The sequence below is a fragment of the Saccoglossus kowalevskii genome, chromosome 1 (assembly GCF_978046115.1).
Source record: "Saccoglossus kowalevskii chromosome 1, keSacKowa6.1, whole genome shotgun sequence".
Classification (NCBI taxonomy): Eukaryota; Metazoa; Hemichordata; class Enteropneusta; family Harrimaniidae; genus Saccoglossus; species Saccoglossus kowalevskii.
In genome coordinates, this window is record NC_140641.1 from 21,544,677 (window position 1) to 21,566,370 (window position 21,694).

The following is a 21,694-nucleotide window of genomic DNA, read 5'->3' on the forward strand; positions in this document are numbered from 1 at the left end:
CAAAATGTAAATGGTGTAAATCCCCGCGTTAACTGGTAATCTTATTATAAAATCAGTAGTTCGGAAATCTATACTTCGACGTGGCCGGAAATTCATACTCCGGAAATTACGGAACTTTTTAAAAAAAATAATAACACAAATCACTGCTATCTCGGTATCAATAATATCAAACTCAGAGTTTTTGATGAGGTGAGTATTTTCTTTCGTTTTTTTTTTCTATAGACATTTTGTGTTCTCGTATGTTATAATCGGCGGTTGCCATACACATCACATGGTTAAATCACGATGACAGACTTGAGGCGCCCTGTTACGTGATACCTGATTCTTTCGAGTAATCTTTTACACACAGGATGTAGTGTAGTCATAGTTACGTTAACAGCATTTTAATTTCTTTACGCCGATGGATTTAACATTTTGTGTAAGTTCACATCGTATTGTTCCTTTTTCGAGTAAGGTATTCAACCTTACTAAAAAAAAGATACGATTTATACTTTTTGAAGAACCAGAATTGTTTCGTTTTACTTATTTTTTTATTTAGTTTTTATGTGAAAAATGAGAGTTAACGATCTTTTTTTCAAGTTAAATAATTACACCTATTTGTATTTAAACAATCCCTACTTTTGTGAGCTTTTAGATAATTTAGAAATACAAATTCCCTTAACTGAGCTACTTGATATTAACAAATACACTCTCGCCATTCACCACCGAATATCGATTACAGAAACCAAAGCTGATTTTTGCGGTCGGGCCATCGGATTATATTTCAGGACACGAAAGCGATTTAGGACAATTATTCCAAATAATGCATTTCAGTATTCAAGTTCAAAACACGAGACTGCAGGGGAAGTCTTAGTGAAAATAGCTTTTCGTGAATAATTTTCTGCTCATTTATTTCAGAGCCCAGGGATTATTATCTTAATAAAGGTATACTAAAGACCGAAAGTCAATTTAATTAGACTTAATATCTTAATATTTTATTTTAATTCAATTTAATTCTTTACCATTTCAATTCAACTCTATAATTACCTTCTGTCAACTGTTCCAGCATAGCCTCCTCTTCACTAGTTGGTTCGTCGTTGACTTCGTCTACGATCGATTCTTCGAATTCTTGCTCGGACGATTCTGGCTCGAGTTCGAAGTCATCGATCTCGTCGACACTGTCTTGCGGTTCAAAATCTCCCAGCATTCCTTCATCCATAGCAACCTGCATCATCTTTTCCAGCGTTTCCTTATCGATGTCAAATACACTGGCCGGTGGCTCCTCGTCAAATTCCTCAACACCTACAAGTAACAAATTGCGGAGACGTCGATGAATTCGGACAATATGAGGGAGTAGTTTACACAAATGGTGTATTCAAACATACATGGTATTAAAAACCGTTAAAGCGGGTGGGTCGTCACCTGCGCCCGAGCGGGAATGGAGTCACAAGCGACGATAACAACACACAATAAAAACGCAAAGGCTCATGGGTAGACGCTTGTTTGTAAACAATGACACGCTATGGTCACCTGACGCATGCGTAGGTGACGATTCCCCCGCTTTAAAGTGCGATTCATTTTCATACATGGCGGCTGTCATGTCTGATCATCACCGTGTTAGCCAGTCACGTTTTATTCCCCTGCGATCACGAAAGCACATGAGAACAATTCCATAAAAATTGCAAGATCGCTCGAAACACTTTCCGACTAATCTGATTACACACATCAAAGATTAGGATATGTATTTATTTGTGGATTTATTATTATTATTTATTCGTTTTAGTCATGAATAGCATCAGAAAAATTTTATGTGTTTCATGACACAAACTATCTGGAGATTTTACGTCCCGTGAATACGTAGTTCCATCTATCTCTGCCCCTAGAGATCAGAAACTCATTGACATAATCATGAGTGCCATTATCTATAACTTCGTTTGAGGATACCCCGGGGAGAAACCACGTTGCCGGAGCAACCGGGATCATTATTGATGAAGATCCCATGACAAAATGTATCACCATCGGGCGCTGTTATTTTTCTTGTCTCATTAAAAGTGAAACAGCGAGGTTGAAGTGGTTATTTAAAGATGCTATGGCTTGTAAAAAATGGCGTTGCCTCAAAATATGCTTACACACTGCTGTTCCATCTCCCTGCTGTTCAATATAAATTTGACTTCTTGTTATGATTTATTTACAATTATTTAACTTATTTTTTAAAAAAAACATAAATATCATTAGCCATTTCAACTGAGCCGTTAGATTTGCATACTTTATTGTTCGTTTCTCTTCATTCTTCATTAAACATTTCGTCTCAACTTGCCCGTATTGGGTAGCTAATGGAACTGACCTTATAGTTAATATCCCTAATATATATATATATATATATATATATATATATATGTATCGAATAAACAAGGTTGTTAGAATTATAGTTACATGTTGTTCACAATAATTATTAATCGATGGATTAACCTTTAATTAGACAATTCGGGTTAACGGGACTGGCTAAAACACTGTTCTATCATTCATTCATTTTATTTCATTTCATTCCAGTGTAGCCTACTTAAGTTTTAACGAATGAGTTTGGCCATGGGTCAAATAATATGTAATATTTTGAATTGGTCTAACTGTCACAGCCTTGTGATACTGGTCACGTGACTGGGTCATACAGGCAGTCAAACTAATTTAAACGTGTTAGTTATGGCTGTAAGAAGACCGAGCCTCTGGGTTAGATATGCGGAAAACACTGCTACACGATTAAACAGATAATCAAAATCGATGAGTATATCGAGTCAAGTGTGTGCTTCACGGGCGACAACAAATGTACGCCCCCAAGCATTAAAAAACAGAAGAAAAAAAAACAATTTCCGGTTCGCATGTGTCATGGGAGAGAGCTCTCATGAGTTGATTGATTGCGAAGCTCTAGCAAGACATGCGTTTTTGGTGCCGCATGATAAAACTACTATGATAATCCGGTATGTTAGTGTACTCTTTAGTTACTCCACAGAATGGAACATCTGAAGGAAAAACCACACTTACAATTTGAGTTGTAGATTGTGAACAATTTTACCATCCGTTTTTTTCGATAACACCTTTAACGATGCAATATGGACGAAAAGATATTTTGTTTAATGTTGTTGGATATTCCATACTCTGGACGAAGTCGAATTTTCATTTATCATAACCTAAACGTGTTTGCATGACATACAACAGTGTTCGTTAGCTGAAAAATAAGAACAAACAATGCGCATGTGCAGTGATTGTAACTGGCCGTACCAAAACAACCAGTGCGCATGCGTCATATGTAAATTTCATTGTTTCATTGAACGAATACTCATTGTGTTTACAAGAACAGCGTTTTCATTTCATGATAAAACATAATTTAATGTATCCATCGATATACATTATCAAAGAAAAATACTAAAAATTCACAATCGCGTTCATATTGCAACTTTAAAATGTGTAGTAAATCATAAATCGCATGACAATGTTCATTGATTTATTATGTACAATCATAGAGCTATATTCCCGTCACATACCAAAATATCATGTTTTTCATGTGTGACGGTGACGTTTACTTAGGAACTTGTTCCAGTATTATTTTTCAAACAATTATATTTTTATAACAATCCCATAGAACACAACAAAAAAATTATGTTAAAGAAAAATAACAGTTTTTAACATTTTTTTAAAACCCAGATTTTTTAAATAATTCAGGACAACAATAAGTACCCCATCGTTATCAATATTAAATATTTATTAATTTCAGCCTGTCACCAGTCTATATTTCATGATGTGGCATATTATCCCTGCTACAGGAATCTATTGTAAAAGGGTTATAATACTGCCAACCATTTTCTCGAAAATTAAGCTGATGCCATACATTTTTTAGTTTTGAGTTAATATCCTTATATTGACCTGAAGAACATTTTATTGCAAACTAGATAAATTCTGGGTAATATATGTTCAGTTAAAGCGGGCGACTGAGTCGTTACCTGCGCATGCGTCAGATGGCCATAGTGTGTCATTGTTTACAAACAAGCGTCTACCAATGAGCCTTTGCGTTTTAGCGTGTGTTGTTATCGTCGCTTGGGACTCAATTCCCACGCGTGCGCAGGTGACGACCCTCCCGCTTTAAGAGTAGGCTGCTATCCTGAAGCGACACAGTCGTCGCTCAGCGCATGTCGTGGAAACAATGTATTTTACTCGTGTTTCATAGGTCACTATGGGTCCCATATTATATCTAACGGAACGCGGAGCGATGATTGTGTGCAATAATTAAATATATACTCACTTTCTACGACCTCGTTCACGGGTAGAATGTTGGTGAATTCTGACTCAATCTCATATGCAGGATATGCGCCTCCAATAGGGAAGCGCTCAGCCTCGTTCATATACTCCCATTTCCCCACATTATTAAAAGGGGGTTCTTTAATCGGTGGACCCGGATGAAGATTAATTTCAGGCGCCTCCTCTGGCCAATGTTCTTCTATGTATGTCTCGTAATCGTCTACGCCCGTTTCTTCTAACTGGTCGTTTTCAAAAACACTTTCTTCCGACACTTCCTGCTCCTGCATTGCTTTCTCGACATATTCCAGGGCATCTAACAATGCCTTTTGTTTTTCTAATTGTTTGTAATTAGCGTTGGCTTGGACAGAAAGTCCGACCGCCAGCAAAATTCCCAGCAACAACGTTGACGTCATTTCCGCTTCGGAAATCTACATACACGTAGCTAGAAGAGAATAAAAAAACAAAAAAAAACGTTAGGCGTGTTACTATTTGGGTTGTGTTGGACTATGCGAACATGCCTCTAACGGACGGTGCTTGATGTTCACGGTAAACCTAAATAAAGCAAAGACAGTCAGATTGCCATCATGTCTATTTGAACTCGTTGTCGGCATGGATAAAAGGGGTAATGTCGTCTACTATAAAAGTGCGCCACTGAAACAAACCAATCATGAAATATATTGATTGATTGAGAACAAAGTTTAATCTCTATTTTTTCACATACGTCTATACTACCCAAATCGAAAGAGATGCATAGTAAGAAACGCATGCGTAGACGGACAAAATCCCGGCATTCAATCTGGGGTCGTTTTATGCGGGGATTCTTAGCATCCGTATACATATGACTAAGATCTATTTCGGTGTGTTGTCTGAACTTTCCAGTACGATACGAACAAGGTAATCTTCAGACACCCACAAACATTATGAAGATGCCCGATACATATTTAATGACGTCACGTTAGACCGTGCCCTTGACAACCGCCACGGTAGAAAAGCCGATATAATAAATATGAAGCTCTAACATTCGAGTTGATCGGAACAGCATCGTGTATGACGTCATACGACACTCAGTTTGACCCCCCGTGTCAGAATCGTGCAGAAAGTATGAGTACGGTCTCCCGCCCAGAATAGTGTAAGCACTCATTCTATTATTATTACGTAATGTAAGGTACATATGAGAAGAATATTGAGAGTTGACGAAATAATTACACCCGGCTACGTAATGAAACTGTATTGTGTACGATTTATAACGAGTCTAATTAGATTGGAATCAAATCAGCTGCGCCGGACTGATGTACCCGTGCGTGCTACGTAACAAGGCGAGTACATAAAGGTTGATTAACTACATCTGCAATCGAGGGCTGTATGTACCATCAATTAATGTCTAGAGATGTTCTTTAGTCATTATTGTCATTTGTATAGTAACGATATATTTAAATGGAATTAGAACGAGGATATATTCTCCAGAAAGTGCACATACTGGGATGATTTCATTGTAGTTGTATTAACTGCCGATCCACCGCCACCCGTTAAACACATTTTAGTACAACTGGTTATATTCACCGTACTAAGTTATCCGTTTTGTAAAGGGGCGTCGGCGCTGCATTGCACTACGTTACGCTCCGTTTGTGTTCTATGGTACATGTACATTCTGTGACTTCTTTCTTGTGCACTCACATCGCTACAATCTCCACTGGCCAGCACCAGCAGTACGTCGCATCCTCCGTAATAACATTCAGAGCTGGTCGGTAAGGCTTACTCTTGAAACCTTAATCTTTCACGTCAATTGCAGGATTCGTGCCGCATAGATGACTATTGAAGTTTGTCATACGACAAAGAACGTCGGGCGGCTTGTTTTAATCTAACGATTGTCGTAACAAAACTGATGTCGCAATTTAAAACGAGGCTTTTGAAACCCCTTGATATAGGGCCACACTCGAGGCATACACGTGTTGCACTCAGTAATACAAATCCTCGTTATCAGACCAGATCATCCGAAATTAGCTCGAAGATATAATGTCGGGTTTTGTATCTTACTTCCTAGAACTGCCAAGAATAAAACACGATGACACGATGTATGATTCGCCTCTTCTAAACGCAATAACACCGGTATTTAGTCACCTTTCACAAAGTTCATTTAAATAATCAATTAGGTAAAACCGAAACACGTACATACACAAATCACGCCAAAAGCATGTATTGCGCCACAGGCGTATCAATGCGCAAGGTGCGTATAGCGGAGACAGGTATGCGTAGCGGCATTTACACCAAAGTAGCACCATTCCGTTTGGCGCCACTGAGGGTATTTTAGAATAATGATAAAATAATTCTTCAGACCGATAATAAAATAGCGGCATTTACACCAAAGTAGCACCATTCCGTTTGGCGCCACTGAGGGTATTTTAGAATAATGATAAAATAATTCTTCAGACCGATAATATGGGCACCTCGCCTGCGGCTCATACTACGACATGTTGCGCATAATCACCTCGCGCGGCCATAATGGCGCAATGTTAAATTCATTATTTGTGTTGCCGACACACATTTGCCGAGTAATCATGATTTAATTGCTATCGTTTGTGGTAAAGTAGTAAGGATGACGCAATTATATGTTATTCCGTGTGCCTGATATTACGCATACTGGTTGCAATTTATCCATACGAGACTTATACCACAAAGTGATTCACTGGATGCTGATTGCGACGATGGTACCTTTATCATAGCATTATGCGTCATCCCGATTTAGGTTGTGCACAGTTCTTGAGTATTTTGTTGCGTTCTCATCTCAGTGACCGACACGTAAATGTGAGACAATATCGACTTGCATGATGATGGAGACTTTAGAAGAAGATGCCAGTGCAACCATAATGTCATCCTGAATTCAATTTATCTTTGCTTTCCTCGGCCACCGTATTCAAAGAAAGATGCTTGTTGCATACAAATTATAATAAAATTAACTCAATGCAGTGCTCGAATCTACTACGCCCGCCACAAACAAATATTGTCTAATATTTGGCTATCGTTACGGTGTCAAAATATACATCCATCAAATGAAACAGACGCCCCCCTCCCTCAAGTCTATATCACGTCGTTAATATCATCTGGTTCCAGTTCTACGGAGAGGCGCGTGTGCGCATCATGTATTCATTCATTGGTTGAGTTCACACGTTATGGTTAGTGAGAATGCATATTTGAGTATCGTCTTTGCAAATATACCATGTGATCACACACACCTGCGTTTCGAATTTTATCGACTCCGTTAATTTAGTGCTTTTGGCGATCTGAACAACGTGATTCAATACCACCATTCCAAGGTTCTTTTAATCATTTTTTTTCTCATACAACTCGAATTCATATCGCGGATGTGGCCTTTTAACGTCTCACATTAATGATATAATTTTATCGCGGCGTAATTGGCGTTCGTTATATGAAAATCACTGTAACGACCTGCGATTTGGGATATTGCAATTGACCAGACGTCATTCACTTTCAGGGTGAGTCAAGTTGAATAAAATATCATGCTATATTCAGCCAGGCATCACTTTTCCCGTAGCCGCTCGATTCACGTATTCATCACTGCGACGGTTACTCATTTCAACCTCTCGATATTTCGATTTATGAATGACCGGGTTGGCTAGTAATATTCCCCAGTGAACTCTATGAAATGTGAAGCTCGTGTACAACGGAGATTGAAAAACTGACAATTTAATTGGAGTGGAATTGAAAAATTACTTTTTTTTAAAAGATATCATGATTTAACATTGGTGCTTATACGGCAATTTTCATTTTGAATGAACGGCGTGGATTAAAATCACATAACGATGTACTGAATTAACTTTGCAGTAGCGTCAATTTCTCTAGCATATAGTGTATTGTACATCAAAAGAAAGGCTGGTGTTTTTCGATTATTGTTACGGAACCAATACTTGTATTGCGATATGAAACACGGCGTCCACACACAGTTACACACTTACGTGATGAAACCTGACACGGCGTAATACTCCAGCCTTTATTCGTTACAAATTTGGCAGCATATGTTGTCAGGGATACACTTAATTGTAATTTGATATAATTATATCGCGTCTGTTGCTTCGAATGACAGGAGATTTGAGCCAGTACATCGCACAATGAACACGGGCTTACTCATGCAAATCCACGGACAAAGCGCTGAGTACACCGATGTGGTTTATTTTAATAAATTGATACCAAATATATTAAATATTTCAACGCATATTAATACTTAGAAAGTCGAATTACTCTAGTATCAATAAATCCAAATAGGAATGTCATTCTCCTGTTATCAGTCTGTGTACGGAAGAGAATTAATTAAGTCAGCAGATCACGTAAAACCGAGATTTCGTTCGCCAGTTACTGAGATGCATGAAGATCACGATATATGCTTAGTACGATGGCTTTGATTCAGTATCGATCGTTGGCAAGAGAAAGTATTTTAGGCCTACAGATGGTCGTTAGTCTCCATCGATTTACAGAAGATATGTTTAGGTGAGCCAAAATAAAAAGCAAAATACCGGGCCATTTGGTTGATGACTTGTACTTCGCACTCTACGCCGCCTAGAACCACTGATAGTCGTAGGATCGATGATGTCGAAAGGTCCGCGATATTTATAATAGTTTTTCCCCGAGGAGACTGAGACCTCATAGTATTATTACATTGTCACCAAGTCACGTTTTTTTCTTTTTTTAATTTATGGGATGAGATACACAGGACTTTCTATGTTTTGTTTTTATCTTGACATGCAAATAGAAAGGAGAAAACAGCAGTCCCAAATCTGTGGATATTTCTGTATTGATTTTTTTATATTAGTTTAATCACCATTTATTCAATGGTCTGTGTTATAGAGTATGACTCTCTCTCTCTCTCTTTCTCTCTCTTGCCTTATTCGCCACAGATAGTACCTCTACTGGAACTTGGGCTCGTTCAGTTTTAAGAGCGAATCTGATCCTTTAGTGGCATTTCGCATATGTGGATTAGATGCATGAAAGCAGAATGGTTTAGTTACCATGTGCTTAGAATAGTTAAATGAACAAAATCCAAGACGTACGGCTGCGATGCCATCTCTTTGGAATTATGTTGATGGGGTCGCAAAAATAAAATACAACGCATACCCCTCATAAAGTTGGCTGTATGATATAATCGCGTCGCCATGATGGGTCCCCTGAAAAAAAAAAACCGTTAACTTGTTTTTTTCAGGCAATCAAGTGACCAGTTTCCTCGTCGGCGCTGTGAGTCGCGTTGCCCAATGAAAACCCTGACATTTGCACATGCGCACAACCACATTTCACCTTAGCTTCGAACTAGAATGACATCTTGCTTTAGCTTGATGTGAAAAGTAAAAACATTTCCGCATATTGTACATCGCGCGAAGCGTTGAACCATGATCTGTGTCAATAAGCAATTCGTTCCTTTTCTTAAAATGCAGGACATTTTTGTTGACTTCTGTTACCATTATAGTTTACAGAAGAAGCGATTGTAGACACGTGGGCACACAAGTTACTCCAATATTATTCTCCACAAGGGTGTACATTATGACGTAATCTAAGCATCATATGATTTTATATATCGTAAACAGATACCATACAATCAAAGTCACCGGTACAAGCAGCCTACGATGGCAGTTGAGTGTATTTGAGAAGGTGGGCGTGAGTGGAATCGATAATCATCATGTCTATAAGTTGTTGTCTTGACGTAGGTATTTACCCAAAGCCACACCAACACGTGACCGGAAGTCTAAGTAATAAACCGTATGACGACATTGCTCAAGAAGAACTACTTGTGAGTGGGTGAGAATGTAACAAACACGTAGAGGTGTACGTGCATATCGTACGCGCGTTCTATATTTAAACATACACATTTATAGACATTGTACAAGCTAGCATATTTTCTCACATTGCATCTAAATGAATGTATTTTCAAACAGAACCAAGAAGGCCGACAAAAAGGTGCGACTGCATGAAGTAAATACATCTAATGCATTAAAATCACTTAAAATTTTTATGAATCATAATATCTCTTTTGAATTCGTGGTTATAAATTTGGAGCTGCACAGGTTGCATTAGTCTTCTCACAATCTGCGCATTGAAACGCGGAGTCATTGAAAATGTCCAGGTTGAATAATGCAATTGTGATCTATATGATTTTGCACATACCTTTCATGTAACATATTTATTTCGCTTATGAGTTCAAGCACCAAAACAAGTTTATACAAATTATTTCATTTTGTTTATTTTTACCTTGACAGGCTGTGTTAAATTATATTTGCTCTTTTGGTCAATGGTATATACAAGCCTTTTTTTGTAATAAAATAAAATAAACATAAACGTCTTTACTTGATATTTAGAAAGAAGAAATCTTGTATATTTAGTCCGAAAATAAAATTAAAAAAAATAAATATGTAAAAATGCGGAATTAAAATCATGGCGGGAACAAATAAGTGTAACATGTGAACCACAATTCTGAGATTATTAAACATACAAGTAGATGAACTCAGTATTAATAGTGCGTCTGTTTGCTATCCCCGTTATTTTGCAGGGAATACTGCACATTCAACTCAAATCTATACCAAAAATTCAATTTATTGAAATCACTGAATGTCCATATTACGTGATATACGCGGAAATCTAGGCACAACGTCTGTAATGTGTATTCATTGAGTCTAGCGGGAAGTTGCGGAGTAATTGCGGCATACAACAGTAATTGTGCGGGTTTTTTTAATTGAATAGTTTAATAAGAGTTAGTGCAATTTAATATGAGAATAATAACAGTGCAATTTGGGCATCTGTGATGAGGAGAACCATGGGAAATTCAGTAAGAGAACGAAAGCCCGCGTGGTTTTGAGTGCTAGTATTCTCTCATCGAACGAGGTTGATTGTGTAGTTCCCTGTACTCAATCGATGCAAAATATTTTTCAAAATCTGTTCAAATGGTTTATTTCGAGAATTTCGAGGTCATTAATGATCCTAATAGAGAGTACGTGAAAATCCTGCCTTTTTGGTTTAATTGATGATTATATAGAATAATATAATACAATAAAAAGTATATTTATATTTTACTAATAACCTTTTCCAGAAACACGTTTCCACTTAATACATCTTGTTTCAGATGAAAATTCATCGTCACAAACTGTATTAGTAGTACGTGGAAAATCCTGTTTTTCCATATGTTTCCACAGCAATGTTTCGCGGCTGATGAATTGCAAATATTAATAATATGGCTGTGCGTGACGTTTGTGGCTGTAGCATAGCTACTTGTTAAATAATGGGATACGGACATGCGCAAAAAGAAGATGCGCAACATAAAATAAGGATGAAGAGAAAATTACAACAAATGATGTGATAAATATCCAAGTTGCTAATTACATCCTGTAGAAAACCATCAATGTCAATATCTTACCCATTTATAGTAGTAACGTGTACGGCAATAGAGTATGCTCTTTTCATTTTAAAAATTGTCATGGATGTCATGGCACACAGGCAGTATTGGAGCATCACATAACTACGACACCAGTCCTGGTTTTAATTCTAGAAAATTACAATTCCATGCGAACAAATAGACACAAATGTGCTGATGCTCACTTAGAACCATGAGTGGTTTCTGAATCGGTGAACTCCGAGACTGGTTGCTTGGCAACGTCGGTTTGAATGCGATGGCTCGTTTTTTTTTTTTTTTTTTTTTTTTTAATTAGGTAATTAGTCATTTCTGACAAAGTCATGTGACATTTACCGTCATCCCTCTGCTGAAATTTGGAGCACATAACAATAATTGGTCATACAACAAGCCTACATCACCGAGAACTTGTTATTGATGTAATTTGTGTTTTCATCTCAAGGCGGGGATTAGACGCATTCCTCGTTGATATTAGCATATCATTATCCGTACCGCCAACCAAAATGAACGTCTTTAGAAATAACATGCACTTCCTGTTCACTGTAAAGAAGTTTTCTGACTGTGTGGATCGATATGAATAGGGGTTATTAAGAAATGAGTACATTTTACAGTCGACAGAAAATTTCATGTTTGTTAATATGATATTACTATTGCAAAATTTGTTTATTTTTAAGTGTATATCAGTGACAGAAAGGATAATTGCTGCAACTAGTGACGTAAAAACAGAATCATCTTTCAGATATGATATTCCATTTCTTTTGTTGATTCCAATTTTCAGATTTGTCCCAAAGGCTTTACGTTTGATTGATTCTAGATTGTTTATGCGTTTGAATAACTCACAAAATATCGGCAATCGAATGAACGTTTTCCAGACACCGTGCAAACGCTCACACGGTATATTTGGCGCAACGGAGTGTCCTCGTTATAATATATTTTCAGAGTTACTTACACGTAGCACTTTTCCTGTCGTTACATTGAAATGCGATACAAAAAATGTACGCTAATATCGCCACGGGTATCTGCTAAATATCTTGGTGTGTGCGGGAAGAACAATTCCGGACTTTTTCCCATCTTCCGATAATACAGGAAGCTAGAAACTACAGGGGCGTCAAATGACGTCAAATTAGTCATCGTGTTTGTCTTGTTATCGGGCTGCTCTGCCCGTCATGGCACGACAACACATCGTTGTATACATTAACACACAACAGGGTATCCAGAATTAATCATATACTTAAAAACATAAATATTTAACCGAATATGTCTATGACATCCAAATAAACGTAGTTCAAACAACTTCAAGATTAACGCTTTATTTTCATATTTTTAATTGGTAAACTCTATATGAAAATCTCTGTAAATTTAGCATAACTACCACAGCTTACCTAAGTATAGAATCACTATATCAGGTCTATTCAATATTTGAGAAAGATGGCCCACGAACCCCTAATAAAAATTGTACGTGGTGGCTTCTTTGAGCTATTGACTTAAAGACCCCCTTTCCAATATTATATATTATTAAACTCCTGCATTTTAATCGATATTCATCTAATTAGCATAATCTACAATGAGGACAGGTGATCGTGGAAACGTTTCAAGGTTTAGAACACATTGCTTTGAAAAAAAATGGGTCTTAAAACAGAGGATTATCTTTTTGTTTGAAATAAAGTATAACTATTACGATCGATATAGCAACATCGCATGGACTCCAAGATTAACATACGCCGGCGCACAACGTCATCATTACGTAGGAAGGGGGCGTTGATGGGCTGTTTAATCAAGGGGTCAATAAACTGGAGCAAATACACATCCGATTTGTTATTTGATATACAAAATCTACAAAAAGCTCTTTGTCAGGTTTTCTGCACCTCACATAAGGGCATATATTTTTTTTAATATAATTTTTCCAGCAACAAAATAACACTACGTCGTATCCTGTTTGTTCCAATAAAACTATAACGCCATTGTGTGGGAGGCAATGCATGCTGGGAGAATTTGTTCCGGAGGCAGCTGATCAGACCACATCTGTTGGCCGCGTGATATCCACTGGCAGCATGAGTATGATTTCCTCTGCCTCTCTCTCTGTCTGTTTGCCGCCGTAGACCGGTGTGCCGGGTATTACCTGAGTTCGCGGTTGCCATGGCGACAGTAAAAGATCGGCGCACTAGAACCAATAAACGTCAAATGATCGTTATTATGTTCGTAATACAGATTAACATCAATGATTTTCTCCGTCGTCGACAATCGTGCATTGAATGGACGGCTTGCGTAAATAACGTCTGTGACGTGCGTGCAGTATCACTTTGGTGGGCGGGTGGCTCCGCGGTGAAAAAACACAGACAGACAGACACACACACACAAACAAACAAACAACAATAACAACATCAGCGTCGGAACTGCCACGCTTGGAAAGACTGAAAATAAAATGCCAGCAAATTGCAACTCCCTGTGGAGCAAGGAAATGATGTGAAGAATATAGAACAATAAGTAAATATGGCGGCGTAGACTAACAGAGACGGAGCACGCCTGAGTATGGTGTCCGAAGCAAATTATCTCATCACTTTGAGCACAGTCGTCATTAACTAGACTCAATAAAAGCAGACAGCATTATTTAAACGTGATATAGAATTAGAATACAGAACGAGTCGAATCAAATCGCAGATATACGGTATACATTCTGGTTCATTATCAAATATAACAGGCCATTAATATCATTAACATGTACTTTCCATAATACGTATACGCATAATTAGGCTTCGTCAAGAAGCACAGCGAGCACAAATTATATTCGAGGCCAGTCTATTGTCCGGTAAGCTAAAATTGATTCGCGTATATTTGATGCGTAGCTACAGAATTGAATTATTGTTTTAATGTCTTCGATACTACACAAATGAAAGTAAAAAGAACAGACGCGTATACAATTTTTAAAAATAAATTTCTCGGATTTTTTTTTTAGCCGAACGCGTCTTCAATATATTCATGGCTCCTTCTACTACACAATGAACTCTCCGTGGAACCGTATACTTGCATGAAGCACGTATCTCACCTCAGACTGTCGATGCTTTTTGAGGGGAGAAAATAAAACAATACAGAATAAAATAAAATAAAAACGTTTGTGAAGATTACCTGGAATGAGATGGAACAATCAACACCTTCCACACGTCGGTGAAATCGTGGTACTAAAACTGTCCAATGGTAGCAACTACCGGCTAAGCCCTAGCAAAGGCAACAGCAACAGCAGAAGATCCGTCAGCGCTTGCACATACTACTGACTCGATTCAGAGAGAGGCAAACTGACTTGTAACATCTTAGCATACGTAAATTGATTACACGGCGTCACGAATATGACCATTCCATTCAGAAGGAGGGGTGCTAGGATATGATTCAATCGGCAGGGAGTTGGACGCGATTCGCAAGGCTCTACCCGCAGTAATTATGTGAATATTTATTTCGTTTTAACAATTGATATATCAAGCAATTAATTGTAACGGTACACATTTCTACTCACAAATAATAATGTTAGCATTTGGCTGTCGCTTTATGCGTTCACCTTCTTCTGCATCGGCTATAATAATTTCCACGCCGTGTTTTTAAAATTAACCCGTCAAACGTGGAGTACTGCAACAGGGGACGCGCTTACATCCACACGCCCGACTCTACATCACAGCGGCTTCAAAGAGTGTATTAAGAAGGCCATTTTTACCTCTCCTCCCTCCCGAAAAGATAACAGTTGGTTCTATTTATTCACATTAATAACAATGACATCTTGGTTGAAACAAATATTCACAAATCACTGGCAGCGCAGAGGCGTACTAGTACGTCGTAGAACACGCCAACGTTCGTGCACCCGACTTGGTGCCCCTGGCTTATATATACAGTGTTAGTTTAATAAATATGTATATTAATCATTATCCAACGTCAATCACTTTTTTTTATTAATCAGATAAAGCGATACAATCTGATTGATACAATTACGCTTTTTGTCCCTGTTTATAATTTACTTTTAATGTTTATTCATGACGCAACGCACCTGACAGCCATTATTATTTGTCCTAAGCACATAAACGTTTTTATATAAACCACAATTTTTAATTGAAGAAAATGTCATGTTCGTCCAACTTTCATTATTATGGACCCAGAATACTGAGAATAAAAACAAACGCGCCACCGGGATTTTTTTTCGAGTCCGAAATGTCATAAAAAATGGCATTTTTTACACACTGGATTCTATAATGGTGAAATTATTGCTTCATTTATGATAATTAATACGAATTCCAATATTGTTAAAACATTTTTAAAACAATGATATACAATTTAGTGAGTTTCCAGTATGCAATTGAAAGTCCTCTCCAACAATGCATTGCATATATGCGCAGTAACTTGCTCAGTGGTGCAAAATTCGAATTCGGCTCAAATTCTTATAGTATTCAATTAAAAATCAATTCCCCAGAATCTCTTCTAAAGCGATACATAGTTTCGTCTGCTATTTTATGCCGTCAATTGTAGAAAACAAAACACGCGAGCAGTGTTTTCAACTCATGAACATTTTTCATAAACTTAGTAATCAAGTTTACGCATATTTTTTTTCGTTGGCACGAAAGCAAATATCATAAAATAATTTTTGGCCGTAAACCACCGTCAGCACATATTTCCAATTCTCTCAAAAAAGCCGTGACTAAATGGTCGCTACACACTATTGAAGGAAAATAAATTTTGATATAATTAAAATATATATTTTTTGCCGTCTATGAACTGTTAACGTTACATAAAAATGCAAAGTGTGATTACACCATTTGTTCACCGTAGAAATCTCCAAACTGTCCTATCTACCAACATTTTAACACAAGTAACAAATTTGATTTTACCAGGTATAATAGAATTAAATACGAAAAAAGTCACACAAGGTTACGTAATGTTATTTTATTTATAATTCACGACTCGGAAGAACCACGTATTAAACACAAACGAAAAAAACAACGATTTAGCAGTAACGGTAAAATACTTTCCATTAATTATTTTATGCCGACACGGTATACAAGACGCTATGAGCATTGTTTTATTCCATATCGTATCCTTAGTTTCCCAATTTACTAATACGACCCTTTAAACGAAATTACGGAAAATCAATAAACAGATAACTTGCATATTCGCATTATTGTGTAAGTTTGAGCTGTGGTTATTTTTAATTTTTAATTTCGATTAGGTCACAATCTCTTGCGATATGTTTCCAGTGTTCCAATTTTGTTAAACCTAAAGTGTTGAAGTACATGACAGTTATTTGCAACATTTTATATTGGAGAATGTTTTGTTTTTTTCAGTTTTGGCCAATTAGTGATATTAGTAAATATCTATTTAAAAAACAGACCAATCGTACGCAGACGACGAAGATTCTGATTGATTTAGCCGCCATCGTTTTATACAGCGTACCCCGGGATTTGTTCCACGCTAAGTTTAAAGCGCCTGAAATTAATCTTCATCCTGGTCCACCGATTAAAGAACCCCCTTTTAATAATGTGGGGATATGGGAATATATGAACGAGGCTGAGCGCTTCCCTATTGGAGGCGCATATCCTGCATATGAGAGTGAGTCAGAATTTACCAACATTTTACCCGTGGACGAGGTCGTAGAAAGTGAGTATATATTTAATTATTGCACACATCCATCGCTCCGCGTCCCGTTAGATATAATATGGGACCCATAGTGACCTATGAAACACGAGTAAAATACATTGTTTCCACGACATGCGCTTAGCGACGACTGTGTCACTTCAGGATAGCAGCCTACTCTTAAAGCGGGAGGGTCGTCACCTGCGTACGCGCGGGAATTGAGTCCTAAGCGACGACAACAACACACGCTAAAAATGCAAAGGCCCATGGATAGACGCTTGTTTGTAAACAATGACGTTCTATGGCCATCTGACGCATGCGCAGGTGACGACTCCCCCGCTTTAAAATACACATGTGATGTTCAACCACATTCCGCACATGACTCAAACTGAAGTATTTATTTCAACAATTATTTATGTTTCGCAGAAGCAGACACACTAATTAACGGGGGTTACATACACAGCAACATACATTTTATACAATCTGTCCATTCAGCGAGGTGTGATGACCACACACTCTCACATTCTCGCCTTGTTTTACGAGCGCCATTTTATTATGCAAATCAAGAAAATGTTACATCATTTGAGCGAGAATACGAGAACGTGGTGCAGTTCATCTTTCCACGGAGCTGCGCGTGCGTCATTCGAACATCATTCTGATCAATATCATTGGCAATATCTCATCTCAAAACCCCAACAAGCAACATGTTGTTCTTATCAGCCGCTAGTGAATGTTCAGTTTGAAAATGTATTTATGTAAGTATGTTGTTTCATTAAAAATGCACTACGAGAAAATGTCGCCATTTTATATAATAAGTCAAAAACACTGTGGAAAATTACATAGAACAGGAAACAGAAAGACTGCAGCACATTGTCACACCAGCAACGGTATTCTAGCGTTCGATTTTGGAACGGTGAGTCCACAGATGCTCGGGGGAGTAGTTACCTGCGCGTGCGTCAGATGGCCATAGCGTGTCATTGTTTAAAAACAAGCGTCTACCCATGAGCCTTTGCATTTTAGCGTGTGTTGTTATCGTCGCTTGGGACTCAATTCTCGCGCTTTAAGTTAGTCTCGTGGAGTATTATACACACGCGGCTTACGTTACGAAGGGAACGTTTTTATTTCTGGATGAACGAGCCAGTGAAATAAGTTATATTACGTTGTTTGCCTAGCAAAAGGAGACAAAGAGCTTCATTGATGCGGGAAATATTTATATTTATCTTTTGTCACCATGGACACCGGTCTACTAACGTAATCCTCAGCGAGGTTTGGTACTATTCATTCGATAACATGCGTTTTCAATATTTTCAAATTTCTTTAGAAATATTTTCATTGAATTTGAGTAACTTTGAATTAATTACTTTTAAATAATGAAAATATTAAAATGAAACGTGCTATTTGTCATGTAACAGTATCAGAAAAGTTGTTAGCTAGTTGCTCAGACGTCTTGTTTTAAATCTCCACCACATGGGAGGAATGTTTCACGTCACAGGCGCAGAGAAGCGTTGAAATGCAAAAGGTCACCTTAATCTGAGAACAAACATGTCTGTCTTTAAGGATTACATTCAATTGTAGGTTAACGCACATCCAAGCCCGGAGACACGAATGACATGATAATAAGTTCATGTCCGTGGTATCTGTTAAACAATGTATTTGCTTGCTGAACCCCCGTTCTATCAACTTCGACACAAAAAAAAAAAAAAAACATTTTTTTTTCATATTTTTTCTAATGAATACTGTAGACAATGACAAATTATATTCATTAGGGCAAAATGAACAAATACATAACAGACAAATTTACAAAATATTTGTTTAACATTGTAAGAAATATGTTGTAGCTAATGTTGCATGTCATGTGTGCACGAGTCTCTTCAAACAAAAGTGATGATGGCAGGTAAACTGAAAAAAAAAAAATCCTGGCCCATACCGTATGCAATGCAGAAATATTCCTGGTATTCTTAATAGTCATTATTATACATCTGTCACCGTAACGCCATAACTTACAGCGTGCCGTAATTTTGCGTTATTTTACAGGGTATTTTCATCCTGCCATATTAGGAAATGCGGATTCCAAATTTGAAATGATTACGCTCGTACGCGTCTTCTAATAGTGAAAACAAACATGGCTGCCATCGGGGTTTGACCGGACTCCACACAACGAAGTTCGCTGATTTTGTTCTAAACAGACACCGTCAGTCGATACTCCCGTTGTACTGTCTCCTTGCATAATTTGTGGTATCCTCGTAATAACCTCATATTATTTTAATGATCAAGATACTGTTTCAGTTCTTGGTAGCAAATTCTATAACATAGATCAACATAGTACGTCGGAAGTAAGTAGCAGTAAAATCTATGAATCACCACTCGCATATGACTGTTGTCACCTTCTCACTCATATATATTTCAGCTGAATGTAGGATTAAAGAAGAGTACAGAATCTTTTTCTTCTTATTCACATATTATTATATGTGACTCTAGGGCCTAACTTTTTATCAGAATAAATGAAAAAAAGAGATGTATTATCTTTTCTACCATAAATATGCATTTTTTCCTACATATGCCCCGGTTGTAGTACATATGCATACTTTTTTTTAACAAGGCATCATCTTCTTTTTGTTGAATACAATAACACTGTTAAATAGATGTTCTCATTTGGCATCAATGTCATCTGTCTTATGTTTGCATCAGATTTCATACAAAATCCGTCTGATGTATGTGGCCACAGATGTCAAACTGTGAAATTATACCCAAGCTTGGCTGTAGTAACAACCCAGTGTATTCAACGTATTGATTTTTCCAATGCAACTGACATAACTTGTTTTTGCAATACAATATCATTGCACTGAATGATCACATATACCTGGCCCTGTGTTTCAATGAAATCAAAGTCAATCAACAAAAACTTAGAAAGAACTCCCGTGTGCTGAGGGTATGGGAAGATTGAAGTAGAAATTAGGAACACTGTATTCAATATATTAGAAACACATCTTCGAAACATGTAAAGCACAAATTGTATTTCTTGCATGCAAAATCATTAAAATATTTCTCATCTTGACTGTAGATGTCATTGTCATTTACATTTGAACTAATGTGCTTCTAATAGAGAAAATGCGGCATTTAAAAATAAAACTGCAAGAAATGATCAGCGAAGTTCCAACTAGCTATGGTATAATAACAATTATACATATTTACTGAAATCATGACCATATATGATGATTTGATATTTAGATCATATAACTTGTCCGACAACAACATTATATTACTAGTTGCATGTCCTTATAACAGTACTTACAAATACGCACAATATTTAGGTCATTTCTAATACCTTCATTATAGCACTAGTTGTATGTCACCATCCACAGCAGTGCTTAATGCATTACGTTTATGAATATTAATCAAGTCACATGACCATATATGATCACCTGATACGTTAGTCCTATTTCTCGTTCGATGTCTTCAAAATAGTACCAAATGCATATCACTGACTGCAACAGCGCTCGAAATATCATAGTTATGCATAATAATTAGGTCACATGATTATATATTGCCATCTGATATGTCAGTCATATCTTTGCAAGGTTCCTCCATTGTAGCATTAGGTGCATGTCCCTATCTGCAACAGTACTTGATATATTACAGTTATGCATATCAATGAGGTAACATGAATCCGTTTATGCTAAGTAAGTAATTAATATGGATGGTTTCAACCCTGAAGTTATCAGATATATGAGTTATCAAAAAGCACCTATGTGAAATACCTCTAAATTTGTTAGTTTATGCAAATTTAATTTACGTATATATCCCAGAGCACCTGTGGATTAAGTTTCATAGAAATGTCTGCGAAGGGTTAGTAAAGAGGTAGGTGGGGTACACTTACCGTATATTAATTTTAATATAAACGGTACCATACACAACCCCTTTACTAGCCATAATCTGTGCAAACTTGAGTATAAGTTGAACTATTAATATAAATCATGTTTTCCGAGGACTATTAATAACGTCACTGTAAGAAGTGCATGTCCTGTATTTACACCCACGCTACATATAGTAATGCAAATACACGTACATCAACACATGCATCTATAAACACAGACGCACTAACCATACAGACTTCCATTGTGTGCTTCTATTCGTACGCAGGAGATAAACGTTAAATATGTTCTGGGTAATTTATTCATTTTCTTAGGATCCTGTTGCCTAACCTATTAATTTTATGAACCACAATGTTTACATCATGAGTAAGATCTAGAAATAGTGTCCGTAGTATTAAGATTTTAAAACTATGTTGTCGATACAACAATATGTCTCGATGGCTCAGATTTATCAACACTTTTGGAGTTTAATCTCCAACATGCCGTTCTTTTAACGCGTGATACAATCGGCATTGAAATGAAATTAAAATATTATGTTTATTATGTTTTA

At 37.1% G+C, this 21,694-nt stretch overlaps 1 protein-coding gene across 1 annotated transcript in view; it reads right to left on the reverse strand.

Moving 5' to 3' along the window:
* Positions 1-14,931, reverse strand: part of LOC100371206 (uncharacterized) — a 33,366-nt gene extending 18,435 nt beyond the window's left edge. Inside the window, exons 1-3 of the mRNA XM_002734120.4 lie at positions 14,792-14,931; positions 4,271-4,708; positions 1,027-1,281 (exon numbers count right to left, since the gene is read on the reverse strand). Of these exons, the coding sequence (XP_002734166.2) occupies positions 1,027-1,281; positions 4,271-4,679 (664 nt within the window). The 5' untranslated portion in view covers positions 4,680-4,708; positions 14,792-14,931. The remainder of the gene's footprint in view (positions 1-1,026; positions 1,282-4,270; positions 4,709-14,791) is intronic.
* Between the last annotated feature and the right edge of the window lie 6,763 nt (positions 14,932-21,694).